Source organism: Cryptomeria japonica, chromosome 2 (assembly GCF_030272615.1).
Source record: "Cryptomeria japonica chromosome 2, Sugi_1.0, whole genome shotgun sequence".
In the NCBI taxonomy this organism is placed as follows: domain Eukaryota; kingdom Viridiplantae; phylum Streptophyta; class Pinopsida; order Cupressales; family Cupressaceae; genus Cryptomeria; species Cryptomeria japonica.
The window spans coordinates 284,839,527-284,858,032 of NC_081406.1; the positions used below are offsets into that span (position 1 = coordinate 284,839,527).

At 35.9% G+C, this 18,506-nt stretch overlaps 1 protein-coding gene across 15 annotated transcripts in view; it reads left to right on the forward strand.

Annotated features, from left to right (window-relative positions):
- LOC131054457 (protein ROOT HAIR DEFECTIVE 3) overlaps positions 1-15,445 on the forward strand; it is a 90,704-nt gene extending 75,259 nt beyond the window's left edge. For all 15 annotated transcript variants that reach the window (XM_057988973.2, XM_057988984.2, XM_057988978.2 and 12 more), the window contains 3 exons: positions 14,131-14,225; positions 14,335-14,431; positions 14,537-15,445. In XM_057988973.2, coding sequence (XP_057844956.1) covers positions 14,131-14,225; positions 14,335-14,431; positions 14,537-14,812 — 468 coding nt within the window. In that variant the 3' untranslated portion in view covers positions 14,813-15,445. The remainder of the gene's footprint in view (positions 1-14,130; positions 14,226-14,334; positions 14,432-14,536) is intronic.
- The last annotated feature ends 3,061 nt before the right edge of the window (positions 15,446-18,506 follow it).

Consider the following 18,506-nt stretch of genomic DNA (forward strand, 5'->3'; position numbering starts at 1 on the left):
CCCAGACATCATTCTTGATGATAGACCCATACTCTTCATCCATGGCTAATTTCCAAGCATAATGGGACATAGCTTCTTCGACATTGTGAGGTTTAGACTCAATGATATTGCACATCACAGAAATGTAGTTGACATGATTTTGGAATCTCTTGCTATCTCTAAAGGTTCCTCTGGGAGTAGCAAAACCTTCAGCATCTTGAATCGTGTTTCTAACCCAAAGTGGTCTCTTCTTGCAGACCACAATATCCTGAGGTATATCGATAGGGAGCATAGGCTCTGATGAGTCATTCTGAACTTCCTGATCTGGAAGGTCAGTAGGCTCCTCCTGTATCTCAGGGTTAGCATCAACTATTGAATCTTGATTTTCAATTTCCATATCATTATTGTTGGATAATGAACCTTTAGATCTTTTGAAAGCAACATCTTCTTCAAAAGTTACATCTCTACTTACCTCAACATACCTTTGACCTGAAATGTAAATCCTGAAAGCTTTGGAAGATTCGCTGTATCCCACTAAGATGCCTTTCTTTCCAGATGGATCCAACTTGGTTCGTTTTTCTTTAGGCACATGAACATACACCAGGCTCCCGAATATCCTTAGGTGACTGATGTCAGGTTTGATTCCTGTAAAGGCTTCTTCGGGAGTCACATCCTTTAGGGTGCGATGAGGACATCTATTCTGAATATACACTGCTGTTTTGGATGCTTCCACCCATAGAAAAGGTTGGAGGTCTTGATCATGGATCATAGCTCTTGCAGCTTCAACAATGGTCTTGTTCTTTCTTTCAGCAACTCCATTTTGCTGAGGATTGTAGGGAACACAAAACTCCCTCTTAATTCTTGCTTTAATACAAAAGTCATAAAAACTACTTGAGGTGTATTCACCTCCATTGTCAGACCTCAGACATTTGATTCGGTTTCCTGTAGTATTTTCAACTAAGGCTTTGAATTCTTTAAATCTGTTTAGGACTTCTTCAGACTCTTTAGATTTAAGAAAATAGATCCATGTTTTTCTAGAGAAATCATCTATGAAGATAACATAATATAGGAAACCGCTAGGAGATGCTACAGACATAGGACCACATAAATCTGAATGAATAAGTTCTAACCTTTCTTTAGCCCTAATATCGCTTTTATGAAAAGGATTCTTCACATTCTTGCCCATTGCACAACCTTTACAAGCATCATCATGAGATAAATTGAGTTTAGGCATACCTTTAACCATTTTATCGAGAGTGGGAAGAGCTTGAAAGTGTAGATGTCCCAGTCTTCTATGCCATAGCTCGCATGATTCAGGGGTCTCATGAATGAGAGCCTGAATTGGATTAGCTGCAAGCTTATATAAACTATCACATCTATTTCCAATAATACTAGCAGATTTGAAATTAGATTTCTTAGGCCAAGCGAGTACTTTCCCTTCAGAAAATGCTATTTGCAAACCCTTATCTTCTAAGGCAAAAATGGAAATAAGATTTCTTTTAATACCAGGTACAAAGAGAATATCACAGAGTTGTAAGGAAATACTAGAATCTAGTTTTAAAGAGGTAGTACTAGAACCTTTTACCGAGTATCGAGCATCATCACCGATTACTACATGAAGGTTGGTGTTCTTTTCAATCAGATCTGAGAGATGCTCACGAAAACCTGAGATGTGTCTGGAGGCACCACTGTCAAGTATCCACGTATTGCTGTCCGTAGGAACATTGCTGGATAGAGCAGAGATAAGAAGATAATCTTCACTTTGTTCGGCAACTTCATTTAAGTTGACTTCCCTTTCCTTTGGATCATTCTGACAATCTCTGGCATAGTGACCATACTATCACATCTGAAGCAACGAATGTGAGAGGAATCTCGACTTCTTCCTTGGATCATAGGAGGAGGATCTAAAATCTTTGCTTCTCTTTTCTTTCTTCCAATGTCCACCTTTCCTAGATTTAGCTAAGAGAACATGATTATCTTTGTGAGAGTTCTTGAGTTTTCCTCTTACCTCAATTCGAGATTCCTCTTCGATGCAATCAGATTGAAGACGCTCAAAGTTGGGACGATCAACTCTTCCACCAATACTATGAATGAATGGTTCCCATTCATCAGGTAGACCATTTAATGCAATCATAACAAGATCTTTGTCCGAGATTTGGCAATCAAGAGTGCTTAGCTTGTCCTTTAGTTCATTGGTCTTCATCAAGTAGGCTATGATTGATTCTTCTTCTTTCATTTTTATGTGAAGAAGCTGCTGTCTTAGTGCAAGTGCCCTGCTGAGGTTGTTGACTTCATACATCTCTTCCAAGTGTTTGATCATTTCCTTGGCAGACACAAACTTTGATATGATAGTGACAAGATGATTCTTGACGGATTCAATTATGATCCTCCTAGCCTTGAGGGAATCTTTCTTGAACTGTTTCAGTTCTTCAGCATCTTCTGGAGGAGATAGCCCTTCTTCTTCTACAAATTTCTGCAGATCATTCTCTTCAAGGATCAATAGAATACAGACCTTCCAAGCAGCAAAATCAATGGCTCCCTCAAGTCTATCTTCAGCCTTCAAACCTGATATTTTAATCTGAAAACAAACAGCAGCTATATGCAACAAATGATTTACTAAAATCAGAAGCTAGTAACACCTTAGCTCTGATACCATGTTAATTTTGTGACCCAGATTAGTAATCAGATTATCAGCATTTAATTATTTGCTAATATTAAGTAAAGTAATGATAAAATGAAAGTAAGTGCATAGGAGACAAACACAAATACCCTGGAAAAACCCAGCACTAAAGACCCACAGGTCAGATTATGTATTCAATCTGAATTGTACCAATACAATACTTAGCTGAACTCTTCAGCCTCTTATCAGATCTGCATGTTTAATGGTCAGATCTGCCCTTCTAATTATTCCAAGTCTGCAACAAATCTGCTATCTAACAGAATTCTGGAACAACCAATGCCTTTGACCTTCTTGGATGAGTTCGCCCAATTTTACTTCTCAATTTCGCATACTTAGTTGCAGAGGTATTTCGCTTTGCAAGAGGGAAAATAAGAATGTGTTTGTGTTTGGTAAATGATCATTATTTATATTATCATTTAACCCACATAACCTTTAAGTTGGCCTCCATTTACATATTCATTTTGGCGCCAATTTAATGTGGCGTGGTGGATGGGGCTGGTCTTTGTTTTAGGGCCACGTTAAACCTTTTAGGGCCGGTCCTCCATGTTATGCTTAAGGGAAGAGGTTCGGATGTTGCCTTAGGGCAATCTGAACCCTCTTTCCTAGTTACAAACAACACTTCCTTTATAATGTTCAATAATACTTAGAATAAACCCTCAGAAATATATCATAACAGATATGAACATATTGTATTATCTATCATGGATCTCAGAATCTCCACAGTATACAGTATAGATATGCAGAACATAGGTATAATGGATATGCAGAAATATATACATATTTACATGCAGAAATAGTTATAAGTTATAACATTGTTGCTGACTCTAAACGTATGTGCACAGGAACTCATACCAGAATATCATCCTAACTTAACAGTAGCTGCAGATTTGATCTCTTTATTCTGTTCTCTCCTTCTAAGATTGTTCCATCTTCTATCCTTCGATGCCTTGTTGTATCTGATATGGCTTTATGGATCTTTCATAGGCGGTGAGGAGACATGCCTCTCCATTCGGTCACAACTGTTTTGGGAGATATGACCCTTCTTGTTTAATTGCTGCCAACCATAAGTAATGACTTGCTTCTTTAATTTGTGCTAACTGATCCTCCTTGCTAATAATATTAATAATGCATTAATTAATTAATTGTTTCCACTAAACATAAGATTGCTGTCCCTAGAGGGAGAGGGACGAACTTATAAGATAATTTTCTTGCTAGAAGGAATTCCAATCAGGGGTATGACACTGTCATACATAAGTGTGGTCTATATTAATATTGCTATTAAATTCTGCATAAGAACATTACCAGGCTTCATATATTTAGCATACATATTAAACACATCCCCATGCATACCACCAAGAACAAGGATGTTACTGCCTGCAGCTTAATAACAGTTCTGATCTGATCTGATTGATGGTGATCTCACTGGATGTTTTTGATTCAATTCCTTTATATCTCTCAATGTGAGGGAGAGGTCACGCCTGTTCATCATGTATGCCCTTTTTGCAGGAGACACATCCTTTCCATCATTAGCACCCTTTGAAAGAGTGCAACTCTTCATTATATATGCCCTTTGAAAGGGACCCAACCTTTGAAGATCAGATCTGCACATCTTATTTAAAACAGATATGCACTTCTCATTCCCAAATCATCCCCCTCAAAAGAGGTTCTCTTCTCCCTTTTATATCTCATGTTCGAGGGAGACACAACTTTTCATTTCATGTCTTTTGACCATTCATTAACTTAATTAAAATTTAATTATATTCTTTCATGTTTTAATTTTAATTTTATTATTATTATTTACTCTTAAATTCTATTTCAAAATGGGGACATTATAATCTTATGACACTATGATGTGTATTGAACTCGTAATTTTTGGGAACATGATGTTGCAAGAGACCATATGAGTTATTGGTGAGTTGCTTAGTCTGAGTCAAACTTGAGCTTCTTGAGTTATGATGGGTCACATATTTTAAAACTATGGTCCAAAGCACAATCAATGTTACACTTGATTTTGTACATCCATCTGCATCTAGTGGGCTTTTTAATTGGTAACCATGTCGATTCCCAGGTGCAATTCTTCAATAAGGCATCATACTCAATCTGCAGCAGCTTTTAATTTAGATTTACCTTTAGCTTGTGCATATTTTGTGGCTCAGGCACCTTGAAACAGCCAAAAGAGAGTAAAGAGAGCATGCTTAATTGAACCAACAATTTGTTTCCCTACTCACTAGCGTAAATCATTTAATTCAGGAAATTCATCCTCCTGCACATTTTAAAGGGTGGAATAAAATCGCTTGGGCCTCGATGGCTGGGCTTCTTGATATTCTTGTGTTGAAACAACCTTGCTTTGAATTGAAGCCAGTTTAGATCTTTGTTGTTGATAAACCAATGGTGTCGAAGTAATATCAGCCAAAGGTTGACACAGTGGTGATTGCAATGGAGCACAAGAAGAATAAGAGCACAAAGTTTTCAGAAGAACTACATTGCCAATTCCTTAATATTATGAACACATGCTAGTCAAAGTTACAAACAAATAAATTTTTTGTTTCTTTGACATCAACATTTGGACTCTTGACGACTTTGTTAGTTTAAATATCATTGAGTTTGTATGCCTTGATTGTTCACTATAGCTAGTAAAGAAATATTTGTACGTTTTAGAATCTATTTTACTTGTTATCATGAACTAAATTGTTATCTAGCAATGAAATATATTTAGCTCTTAGAATCTAGTTTACTTGTTATCATGAACTAAAACATTAGCCAGCAAAGAAATATTTTTAGCTCGTAGAATCTAGTTTACTTGTATCATGAACTTCAACATTTGTAGCTGAAAATAGTGGAATAAATGTTAAGCTTGTGCATCTGATATAGGAAGTCCATCCTCCCACACATCTGAAGGAGTAAAATAATCACTCGGATCTCTATGGTTGGGCTACTTGAAATTCATGTGCTGAAGCAACCACATCTGGAATTGATGCCAACTGAGATTTTCCTTGCTGAGAAACCAATGGTGTCGAAGTAATGTTGTCAAAGGCTGACACATTAGTGATAGTGACAGAGTCCAAGAAGAATTAGAGACCTACTTTTTCAAAGGAAGCACAATACTAGTTCCTGACATATTACTACCCAACTGCTGGTCAAATTAACAAAGGCTTTGTTTCTGTGATATCAACATTTGGACTGATGAATACTTTATTAGTAGAAATCTCAATGAGTTTGGAAGCCTTTGGTTGTTCACTATAGCTATCAAAGAGGTGTTTGTAGCTCCTAGAATATGATTTACTTGTTATTGGAAATGAAAACGTATGCAGCTGAAAAGAGTGGAATAAATGTTAGGGTCAGGCATCTGATTTAGGAAGGTCATCCTCCCACACATCATAAGGACTAGGAGCAGAAGAAATTCTGATAGAGCTCAAGAAGAATTAGAGCCCTATGTTTTCAAAGGAAGCACAATACTAGTTCCGGAGGCTGACATATTACTACCTATCCACTGGTCAAATTAACAAAGGAAGGTAGGTTTTTTTATTTGACATCAACATTTGGACTGATGATAACATTGTTAGTAGAGATCTCAATGAGTTTGGATGCCTTTGATTGTTCACTATAGCTAGCAAATAAGTATTTGTAGCCTCCTAGAATTTAGTTTGCTTGTTATCAGGAACACGAACATCTGCAGCTGAAAAGAGTGGAACAAATGTTAGGGTCATGCATCTGATTTAGGAATTCACCTCCACACATCTTAAAGAGTGGAAGGAAACCACTTGGGCCTCCATGGTTTTGTTACTTGAAATTCTTTTGGTGAATTAACCATGTCTTGAGTTGAAGCCAGGGCAGATTTTCTTCACTGATAAACCAGTGGCGTGGAAGTAATATCACCAAAGGTTGACATTCTAGTGACTACGATTGAGTTCAAGATATCAAAATACAAGTTCTTGACATATTACTAACTGCCTGCCGGTCAAATTACAATCAAAGAAAGGTTTTGTTTCCTTGACATCAACATTTGGACTAATGATGACTTTGTTAGTAGAAAATATCAATGAATCATTTGTTTGTTCATGACAGTCTACAAAGAAATATTTCTAGCCTCATAATCTAGTTGGTGTCTTTTTACTAGGAACTAAAACATGTGCAGCTAAACCAAAAACACAGTAATGTATGACCTTGGGCTTTGGCTTGAACTAAGATTCTTCAGGTGTAACATCTTTTAATGCCTTGTATGGACTTATGTTTACGTGATAGGTTTTTGTGTCGAGTATTTCACCTCAATATTCACGTGGCATGCCTTGGCATTGCATCATACACTGGGTCATCTCCATTATCATCTGGGTTTTTTAGTCAATTACTCCATTTCGCAGAACGGTCCTTCTTACAGCAGCCTTGAGATTGCGGACAAATGAACTTGCCTACATTATTTGTTCACAAATTTTTGATACATCTAGCTATCAAATTCTCAACAAGTGCTTTGAACGTGACAAAGGAACCAAAACAGGCAGACCAAGAATTGTGAATGATTTTCTAGATGACTTGCCTAAATATGCATGAATGAGATCCAAAGCTCCCTTTGCATTCTATGCTCCTTTTGTAGGAAACAAATTTCCATCATTGGTTACTAGCAAAACACTTTGTACATATATCTTGCTTCTCATAGATAGTCAACAAATTCTGAACCATGTTGATTTGCTTGGTTTGGTTAAATATTGAAGGTTGAGATAACGATATCTCTCATGCCCTGACACCACCATTGCCTTTCACAACTAATGCACCCAAATTGATTTGTGATAAATCATAAGGTCAACTAGCTTGTACAACCTGCTATGCTCAATGCCTATGGCAACCACTTTTCCCTGCATGACATTGGTTACAATGCACCTCTTTGTATGAAAATCCACACCAATGTCAAGGTTAGCGGTAAGCTGATTTATAGATTATAGGTTCTTGTTCATGTTAAGGATATAGCTTCATTTGGATTGAAGCAATCTATATATATATACATATTTATTACTTTATATAATAATCTATATGGTTCAGAATAATCCCGATAACTATCGGGGTCGAATTAGTTAGTGAGCCCGAGCACCATCATTGTTAACTAATGAACATCAGCGGTGAACAAGGGACGGAGGGTCATGACTCTATGTGACATAAGCCACGTAGAAGTCATGTCCCTACATGGACATGACTCTCCATCCTTATATATGCAAAGGTGGCGACAACTTGCTGGTAATTGAAATCAATAACCATGGCAATCTCATGACCCAGCAAGCTGTTGACATTATCGTAGAAGATTAATATAACAGAGTTATATAGATACGTAGTGGATGAAAACATATTCATTGCAGTGATCTCATTAAAGTCCATCCTTCCTAAATATTATCAGATTGTTATCTTCTCTATCTCCGGTCCAGATTCCTTAACATGGTATCAAAGCCAAGTTGGTAGAGAAATAATAAAAATAGAAACACCTCTTTTCTAAAAAATTTCAGACTTGCATTCAAAACAATTATGGTGAATAGTGTTAGAGTGGAGGATAGACTTGAAGGCGCATCCAACTTTGTCTCATGGAGAATTCGAATAACAACAATTCTTCAAGAACTCGAACTAGATGCATACATAGAAGAATATGCTCGAAGACGAGCCAGAGAAAACAACTTGGAAAAGACACAACAAGAAGGCTAAGAAAATCATAATTGATGCTGTTAAAGATCACATTCTCCCAACCATCTCAAAACTAACTACAACTTATGATATGTTCAAGACCATTCAAAACTCATATGAAATAAATAATGCAAGTAGATTGCTCACTTTAAAGCATCAATTAATGCATATCTACATGAATAAAGGAGAAACAATTACATCCTATTTCATGAGGATTTCAGAGTTGAAAGACCAATTATCAACTATTGGAAGTAATGTAGATGATATGGAGCTATCTCTAATAGCACTTAAGGGATTACCATCCAGTTGGGAATCCTTTATTCAAGGCATTAGTGCTCGTCCGACACTACCAAAATTCGATCAACTCAAGAATGATTGCACTCAAGAAGAATCTCAACTAATCACAAGAGGATTGGGTCCAAACAAAGAGGGAGAAATTCAAGCACTACATGCTAACACAAGTAACAAAGGGGAGAAAAGGAAGTTCAAATGGAAGAGAGGAAATAACCACAAAAGTAGAGACTTCTCCAAGATCCAATGCTACAAGTATGATAAATTTGGACACACTCAAAGATTCTGTCCAAAAAGAAAGAAACCTCAAGCTACCATAGCTGAAGTCAAGGAAGTAGAGAATCCTCTATTTTTCTTAGCCTTATCAAGTGAACTAAACTCAAACAAACATATGTGGATAATTGACAGTGGAGCATCACGACACATAACCGGATTTAGAGATCAATTCGAAACCTTTGAAGGCCACTCAATTGAAGAAGTTACAATAGGAGACAATTCTACCTATCCAGTGAAAGGAATTGGGACCTGCTCAATTCAATTAAGAACAAGAGTTACATTACAATTGAAAGATGTTCTTTTTGTACCAGGTATCAAATGGAATTTGGTCTCTATTTCAGGACTAGCTGATTAGGGATATCGTGTCACCTTCCATGAAGATAAAGTTCTACTCTAGCCTAAAAATTCTAACATAAAGAATTCTATTTCTATAGGATCTAGAGATGGTAGTTTATACAAATTATGTAATATTAAAAAACAAGCACTAAATCATGAAGTATCAAACTCTAATGAAATTTGGCATAGAAGATTAGGACATCTTCGATTTAGTGCCCTACCTTCTATAGGAAAGATTACCACAGGATTACCCAATCTAAAATCTGATCATGTTGGAACTTGTAAAGGATGTGCTTTAGGGAAGAACTCAAAAGGGTCCTTTCCCTCAAGTGAACACAAATCAAAAGTTGTACTAGAATTTGTCCACATTGATTTGTGTGGTCCAATGTCATTACCATCACTAGGGGGATTCTTGTATTACGTGATATTTGTTGATGATTACTCTAGGAAAACTCAAGGAATCAAATGAAGTGTTATTAAAATTCAAAGAATTTAAAGCCTTGGTGGAAAATCAAACTAGGAAGAAAATAAAGACTCTAAGATCAGATAATGGGGGTGAATACATCTTTGAAAATTTTAAAGAATTCTGCATTTTTGTTGGGATTAAGGAGTGTACTGAACCTTACATTCCTCAACATAATGGAGTCACAGAAAGAACAAATAGAACCATCATCGAAGCCGCCAAAGCCATGATGCATGATCAAAATCTACATATCTCATTTTGGGCTAAAGCCTCAAATACAACTGTGTATATTCAAAACAGATTCCCTCATTCAATCCTAGAGAATATAACACCTGAAGAAGCCTTTATAGAAAATAAACCAGATTTAAGCCATCTAAGAATCTTTGGTTGCCACGTGTATATTCACGTTCCTAAAGAAAAGAGAACCAAACTAGAACCCTCTGGGAAGAAAGGCATATTTGTTGGCTACAGTGAAACCACTAAAGGATACAGAGTCTATATTCCGGGACGAAGATCTATTGAAATCAGTAGAGATGTCAAATTTGAAGAAGATGCTGCTTATAAGCTCTCTCTAAGTGCAGAAGATGATCTAACCACAAAATTAGATGAAAATCTTACAATTGAGAATCAGAGGGAGAATAGCATAGAAAGTCGTGAACTTCAATCACCTAATTTCGAGAATGCTGAAAATCCTAACAACAAGAAAAGACCACTATGGGCAAGAAAGATGATTGAAGAAAATAATGTGGAACCTAATGAAATCTTCAAAGAGAATAAGAAAACAAGAAGTCAATCATGCTATCTTGCACTCATGACTGAACTTACAAAATCTGAACCATCAAATGTTGAAGAAGCCTTAACATGTCAAGCTTGGAAAGATGCAATGATTGAGGAATACCAATCTATCTTAAAGAATGATGTTTGGGACATTGTACCTAGACCAAAAGACAAATCAGTTATCTCATCAAAGTGGTTATTCAAAATCAAATATGCACCAGATGGTGGTATTAAAAAACACAAAGCCAGATTCGTTGCCAGGGGGTTCTCTCAAAAGGCTAGCATTGATTACGAAGAGACATTTGCTCCAGTTGCCCGATATACTTCTGTGAGAACCATCATTGCCATTGCAGCTTCCGAAGGGTGGAAGATACACCAAATGGACGTAAAGACCACATTTTTGAATGGTATTATTGAGGAAGAAGTATATATAGAACACCCTAAAGGCTTTGCTACACATGATAGAAACCTCTATGTGTGTAGACTAAAAAAAGATCTCTATGGCCTTAAGCAAGCTCCCAAGGCATGGTATAGAAGGATAGATAGCTATCTCTCCAAACTAGGATATTCCAAAAATGAAGTAGATTCTAACATATACTTCAAAATATCCGATGGTGACATGTTAATACTTGTTCTCTATGTTGATGACTTGTTGATAATATGAGAAAATCACCTCATTGCAAAATGCAAACAAGATCTTGTGGCTGAATTCGATATGAAAGATCTAGGTCTACTGCACAATTTTCTGGGCCTAGAAGTATGGCAAAAGGAGAATTATATTTTCCAAAATCAAGGAAAATACACCATTGATAACGTGACCAGATTTGGTATGATGGATTGTAAACCTCTCTCCATTCCAATGGAAACAAATCTTCATAATCTCAAAAGTGAAGCAGTAGATTCAGAACCTACAGATCCTACATACTGTAGACAAATCATTGGATCTCTCATGTACCTGGTAAACACTTGCCTTGATATTTGTTACGCTATCAATGTGTTAAGTCACTTCATGTGCGAACCTAAGAAAATTCACCTAATGGCGGCTAAGCATATTCTGAGATACTTGCGTAGCACTATTGGACTTGGCTTGAAATATAAAAATGTTGAGATACAACTCCAAGGGTATTCTGATTCCGACTGGGCAGGTAGTTCCATTGATCGTAAAAGTACAACGGGGTGTTGTTTTAGTCTTGGATCAGCTATGATATCCTGGTTTGGCAGAAAATAGTTAGTAGTTGCTCAGAGTTCCACTAAAGATGAATATATGGCTGGCTCCATGGGAGCACGTGAGGCAGTATGGTTAAGGAAATTGCTAGTTGGACTATTTGGGAAACCCCTAGACCCCACTGTGATTCATTGTGATAATCAAAGTTGCATCAAACTTTCTGTAAATCCAGTCTTTCATAATCGATCCAAGCATATAGAAATCCCATACCATTACATAAGAGATATGGTAGACAGAGATGTTATCAAGTTGACCTACATCAACACTGAAGAGAAAAGTGCCAACATATTCACCAAACCTCTTGCAAAGTTGAAAGTGGAATACTTTAGAGGTAAACTTGGTATGACTAAATTATAATGGAAATTTCTGATATTAATATGATTCATATGTAATTTGATATATTCATGAATATCTTGGATGCAATATTGCATGTATGTGCTATGTCATGAAAGGTGACAATCTTTCATGTGATGTAAGTGTAAGATCGCTATTGTAAGGTGACGACTTTCACAATAGCCTGATCTGTGTCAAGATTGACTACATTAAGTTGCTGTCCTGGAATGTGCCGGAAATTTTGATACTAAATTTTTCTATGACGAGTTATTGAGTTGTTATCATTAAATGGTTGTTCCGAAATATGTCGGAAATTATGATAACAATCATATCATGATTGACTACATTAATTTGCTTTCCCGGAATGTGCTGGATATCATGATACTAAAATTATTTCACCCATGATAATGACAATGTTACAATTATCACTAGAATCAAGGTTGTAATTTGATAAGACTTCAAGTGGTTGTTGTCCCAGAGTGCTGGATATCAGATAATCCATATCTCCCTGAGATATGAAGTATTTCACTAGTAAGTGTTACTGAGTGAATGATCATGTCAAATGAATATGTATATCTAGAAGGTTGTTCCTTAAAACTCAATTATGAAATTCAATCCTCGTTTGCTAAGAGGGAGTGTTAAGGATATAGCTTCATTCGGATTGAAGCAATCTATATATATATACATATTTATTACTTTATCTAATAATCGATATGGTTCAAAATAATCCCAATAACTATCGGGGTCGAATTAGTTAGTGAGCCCGAGCACCATCATTGTTAAGTAATGAACATCAGCGGTGAACAAGGGACGTAGGGGCATGTCCCCGTAGGGTCATGACTCTACGTGACATAAGCCACGTAGAAGTCATGCCCCTACGTGGACATGACTCTCCATCCTTATATATGCAAAGGCGTCGAAAACTTGCTGGTAATTGAAATCAATAACCGTGATAATCTCATGACCCAGCAAGTTGTCGACATTATTGTAGAAGATTAATATAACAGAGTTATATAGATACGCAGTGGAGGAAAACATATTCATTGCAGTGATCTCATTAAAGTCCATCCTTCCTAAATATTATCAGACTGTTATCTTTTCTATCTCTGGTCCAGATTCCTCAACAGTTCATTTTTGAAACAAAGCTAAAATCCTTGACTACAAATTTTATGGCATCATTCAACACAATTGTAACACCCTCAATCTCCTCATAGCCTAGTGAACCAAAATTTGTATTTTTGGAATCAATAGTAAATTAAATGTATTCATGTTAGTTGTAGATGAAATCAGAGGATGCAATGGAACAGAATCCTAGCAAACTATCTGCATAACTGTTGTCTAGTGGAGGCACCTTTTATGCATACTCTTCTTGGAGTCTTATGCTACCTTTAACTTCTGCTTTATTATTCTTGGCCCACAATTTCTTTTGGGATAAATCGTATTTTTGTTATTGGCACTCTTTCTTGACATGCCTAAAGAATGCATGCACAAAAAATGACAGAGAATTTGTAAAGCACACATTTGAATATGTGTGCAGTTTTTTGTTGTTGAGGGAGGAAGTTATGCTGGTTTTGAATTTATTATGGAAATTACTTTATCAGACATACATGACATTTAAGTCATTATAACAACATAAGCATTGATACCTTATGTCTAAAGTCCAAATTTTATGTCTAATATCTACTTGAGATAAAAAGTGGACAAAAGTTAAAGTGAATGTATTTACTCTTCAAATTTTATGTTATACGGTAGTCATAACTTACATTGTGTAAGTTTCTTTATCAGACATACATAATGTTTAAGACTTAAGTCACTACAACATTATAAACACTAAGCACCTTCTGTCTAATATCTTCCTGAGATAAATAGCGAACATAAATTTGTCGAGTGAATGAATTAACTGCTATAATCAGTTATTCTTGTGTTAACTTACTGACCACAAATATTTACAGATGGTAAAGGCAAATGCTCAGAATATGATGTACTAGATCATGATGTCTAGGTGGTTTTATTAGAGGCAAAGTTTTGTGCTTTCTTTATTTTGTGGATTATGAATGGACAGAATATCTTGAAGAAATTCTTAAAGGGCTAGATCATTGTGAATGTTTCCAGGAAGCAAAGAAGAAGAGTTCTTCCTGGTTGCCGCCACCATGGGCAATTCTTGCTATTTTTGTTTTGGGATTTAATGAGTTTATGCTTCTCTTGAGGTATAATGCATGCATTCCATTTGAGGTTGAGTTCTTGTGCTTCTTTTCTTGTACATATTGCTTGCATGCTCAGTGGGTTGACAGTGCCATTGAAACGTGTTGTCCATAGGAATCCACTCTATATTGGGGTGCTTTTTGTTCTTTACTTGTTAGGCAGAGCTTTGTGGGTGCAACTGGACATTCCTGGAGAGTTCAATCATGGAATTGTAAGTAATTTTATGTGAGTTTCAAGTAAATATTTGCTTCGCTGTGGTTGTCTCATTCTTTAGTATGTTCAGTTGTTGTAATATTTACTGATCCATGTTGTGCAGCTGCCTGGAATTTTGTCACTATCAACAAAATTTCTTCCAACTGTCATGAATCTCTTGAGGAAACTGGCAGATGAGGGTCACAATCATGATGGTTCTAGACAATCAAGCAATAATCCTGATAATTCAGAAAGCTCTGGAAATGGCAATTTGAATCCGGTGCTCTCAAGAAAGTCTACATTAGTTTCTTCACATGCTAGTTCTTCTGATGGTGGTCTTGAGTACTCAAGTTCTATAAGGCGTAGATCAAATGATGGTGTTGCAATGCCTATTTCTTGATTCATAGTTCTTTACACTGTACAGGACATCACCCTGGGTTGATTTGTCTCTTAGAGGCTTGTTTGCTAGAGTGTGGAAATATCTGCTTTGCACTCTGGTTTCTCTTATGTTGTAGAGGAGGCAAAGCACATGCATTACCTATACTCACAGTTAAACGATATCATGGATTGTCCTTTAAAGTTGTAAATATCCTTCTATAAATCACTGGAAAAATTTATTTGAAGGAAGAAATGAATAGAGCTCAGTTATCATTCCTAGATTTTCACCCTTCATTGTTGAGATTGGTGAGTTTTGTAATGAACATGGGCATATATCTGCAGATGATCTCACCTTGCGTCTCTTGGGCCTTTTTGGTTTGAGATGACTTTTATTTTACCATTTAGAACAATGTAATTGCCCTTTTTCAGAGTGCTTGCAGAAGTAAAGTTCTATTTGCATTAGAGAAAGTTTTCCTTAGGGATATGAATTGGATAGACCTCATGCCAATGAGATGATTTATGTTGTAAGGACATCCAGATTGAACTGAAGAGAGGATGTTCAAGTGTCTAATTTGAGTCAACTGGCCATTTTTTTCCAAAAAATTGAAAATGTATAATAATTATTAATTAGTCTCACTTTCAGTAAATTGAATCATATCCTCGAGTTTTTTCTCAATGTTATTATAAATTTGAAGGAAATAGGTGTAGGATAGATAATACTAAGTGGTAACTCGTTGGGGCTTCCAGGCAACCATTGTGGAGCCTTGCGTTCAAATCCTTTCAGAGATAATTGTTCAAATGTACTCTATCTTGCTTTGGGTCTGGCATAATCAAGTTCAATGCATATAAAACTTCAAAAAATACCAGAGTACAAAGAATTCCTAATATTTTGTTACTTACGGAGCTCTAAGAGTACAAAGAATTTCTAAACTTCCTTACATTCATGTTTTTCTAAAACTGTCATTGCTTCTGAACGCCATTAGCATAACAATGAAGACTCAACAGTTAACGATCATAAGTATTTAGAGTAGTTGGAAATTGAAGGAATATTTCCTGGTTAAATTAAAGTTATTAGATTGGACTTCCAAAGCTAATGTCTGAATAAAATAGTAGCCGGAATCGTGTCACTTATGGAGTAGCAAACTACGAGTTGTTAACATGAGCATTAAATAGTATACAAGCTATGGTATTCCTTAATCTCTTTTATTTATAAAACTTTTTATTGTAAATACCTTACAAAGTGGCATTCCACTTTCAGCACCATATATTAATTTTACACTGAAATTTATTTTGCTGATCTAGTTTCAAACAAGAGCAAGCTAACTCTCCCCTAAGCCACTCGTTACTTGGAAGGCAATTTATTTAATAAAATCTAATATTTAGTTGCTATTTTCTACTTGTTACATTTTACGGACTCCAATATTTTACTGTTAAGGAGAAGGCGGCCAAAAATTTGAACATTGATATATAAAAGTCATTGGACAGCGGATATGGCTTACACTGCTTCCAATTGTTTTAGCAGAGAGGCACACTGGCAAAGTTTGCCAAGAACATATTTGTATCATTGTGAGATTGTTTTGGCCAACAGTTTAGATATTAATAGCATATGATTATTTAAAAATGTTCCTGGGTTCAACAATTAAAGATAAAACTTGAGCAGAGGTGTAAAATTATTGACTGTTTAACAATTAAACAATTGGATATTTGAGTCCCACCTGCTGTTTATGGCTTGTTCGACCTGAGTTTGTAAAAGGTCGGCATCTTTGTTTTGCTACTTTTAATATCAAAAACAATTTGATACTTAGAATTGTATAAATTGATAAAATGATATTCTAATAGAAAATGATGAAAATAATTGTAATGTCTCCTTTTCCGATTTAGTTGGTTTTGGGGACTATTGGCCACTTCTGAGACCCATTGGTCAATCAGAGACATATATTAGGGTTTCCAATTTTCTAGGAGGATGCTTTTGCAATTCTGGTGGCTTGTATGTTGAAATTTTACAGTTCTGATTTTGGATTCCTTCAAGGTTTTCAAAAAGTTTCACAATGAGGGTGCATGCATAGCAAGCAATGGAGTTTGACCGACTTACTATTTTTAGTAAGTGGTGTCGGAAGTAGCTAAATTCTTTGGGTTTTTTTGAGTTTTCTGAGAGTTTCGCGATGGTATAACATGCAAATCAATTTGAAGACCTTTTCTGGACTTACTATTTTTAGTAAGTACGATAGTTGCTCAAATTGAGGTTAAAATCATTTTGAAAACACTTACTATTTTTAACAGTATGCTATTTATAGTAAGATTGAGGTTAAAATCACTTTGAAAACACTTACTATTTTTAGCAGTATGCTATTTATAGCAGTGCTATTTTTGGTAGGGGTTTTGTAGCTCAGTTCAATGGCTATTTTTGACAATATATTTTTGGCAAGATCTTATGTTCGAACTTAGAAGACTATTTTCTGCAATGCAGTTTAGTACCTTGGCCTCAATGCATTTTGACAGTATTCAGTATTTGGAAGCAGAAGTATTTTTTAATACTTTATTATTTCCCATGGCCTAGGCGTAATTTGTGTTATGACTTCAAGGGGTCGACATGGTGTTTTTTAATTAAATGATAACTTATGGCAAGTGGACGATTTTCTAAGTAAAATTGCCTAAGTTATATTATTATTTTAAAAGTCATTGTTGAGCACTCACTTTACACATTATTGATAATTCTAATAAGATGACCCTACTATGATCTTGGACGACTTAGAGAAGGGAAATATTATTTTTATCCTAAGTCAATTTGGTGAAATATTCCACCTTCATATTGAGATGCCAATGTGCAATTCCATCAATGTTATTTTATAAGCATTATATTTATCAAAAGTGGTAATTAAGAGAGGATGCGAGTTGGGCGAATTATACTAAGGAGGTGAAATGAAGTGCTAATTGAATTTGGGCACCATGTGAGTGGAATTTGAATTTGAATTTGAGCCTCCAAAATCTATAAATAAGAGCGTTGAGCTCTCATTCGGGAATGCTGGATGAATGATAATGTTATGTTGTCGGAAAGGTGTCAGGATTGAGCTTTGAAATTGAGAGCCTCCTAGCAACCATCAGTTTCATGCTTGAAAGACAGTACCTAGCTGATTATTTGTGACTATCTTTCATTCAGAGGGATAGATTGTGTTGATCGAAGAGATTGAAAGATTTTTAGTTTTGGTGTGTTGGGGGTGTTTCTAGTTTGTTGGTTTTGGAGTGGTTGTAGGTGATTTTCAATTATATCTTCCTGCTCAAGTGACTATTTGTTGTGAGTAATTGCTAGAATATTTAATCTTTACTTGACTTAGGTTTATTTGTATTTAGTTTGGGATATTCCTTTGGAATCCCCACATGTAATTTGTCCTCTAGTACATGTGTGAGGACAAGTCATTTCTTTTATTTTCCTCTATTAAGGATTATTAGTTTATCCTCCTTAAGAGGATGTTGACACATTGCACACACATATTATGAATGGTGGCATTCATAGATTTGGGAGCTACTTTGTATCTCCTCTTCTCATCTCTATTTAAGAGATGTTTCTCCTCTCATTCTTCACTTTATGATATAATTGTAATGAAAACTCTCTCTCTCTCTCTCTCTGTGTGTGTGTGTGTGTGTGTGTGTGTGTGTGTGTGTGTGTGTGTGTGTGTGTGTGTCTGTCTTTGTCTCTTCTTTAGGCTTTCCCTTCATTC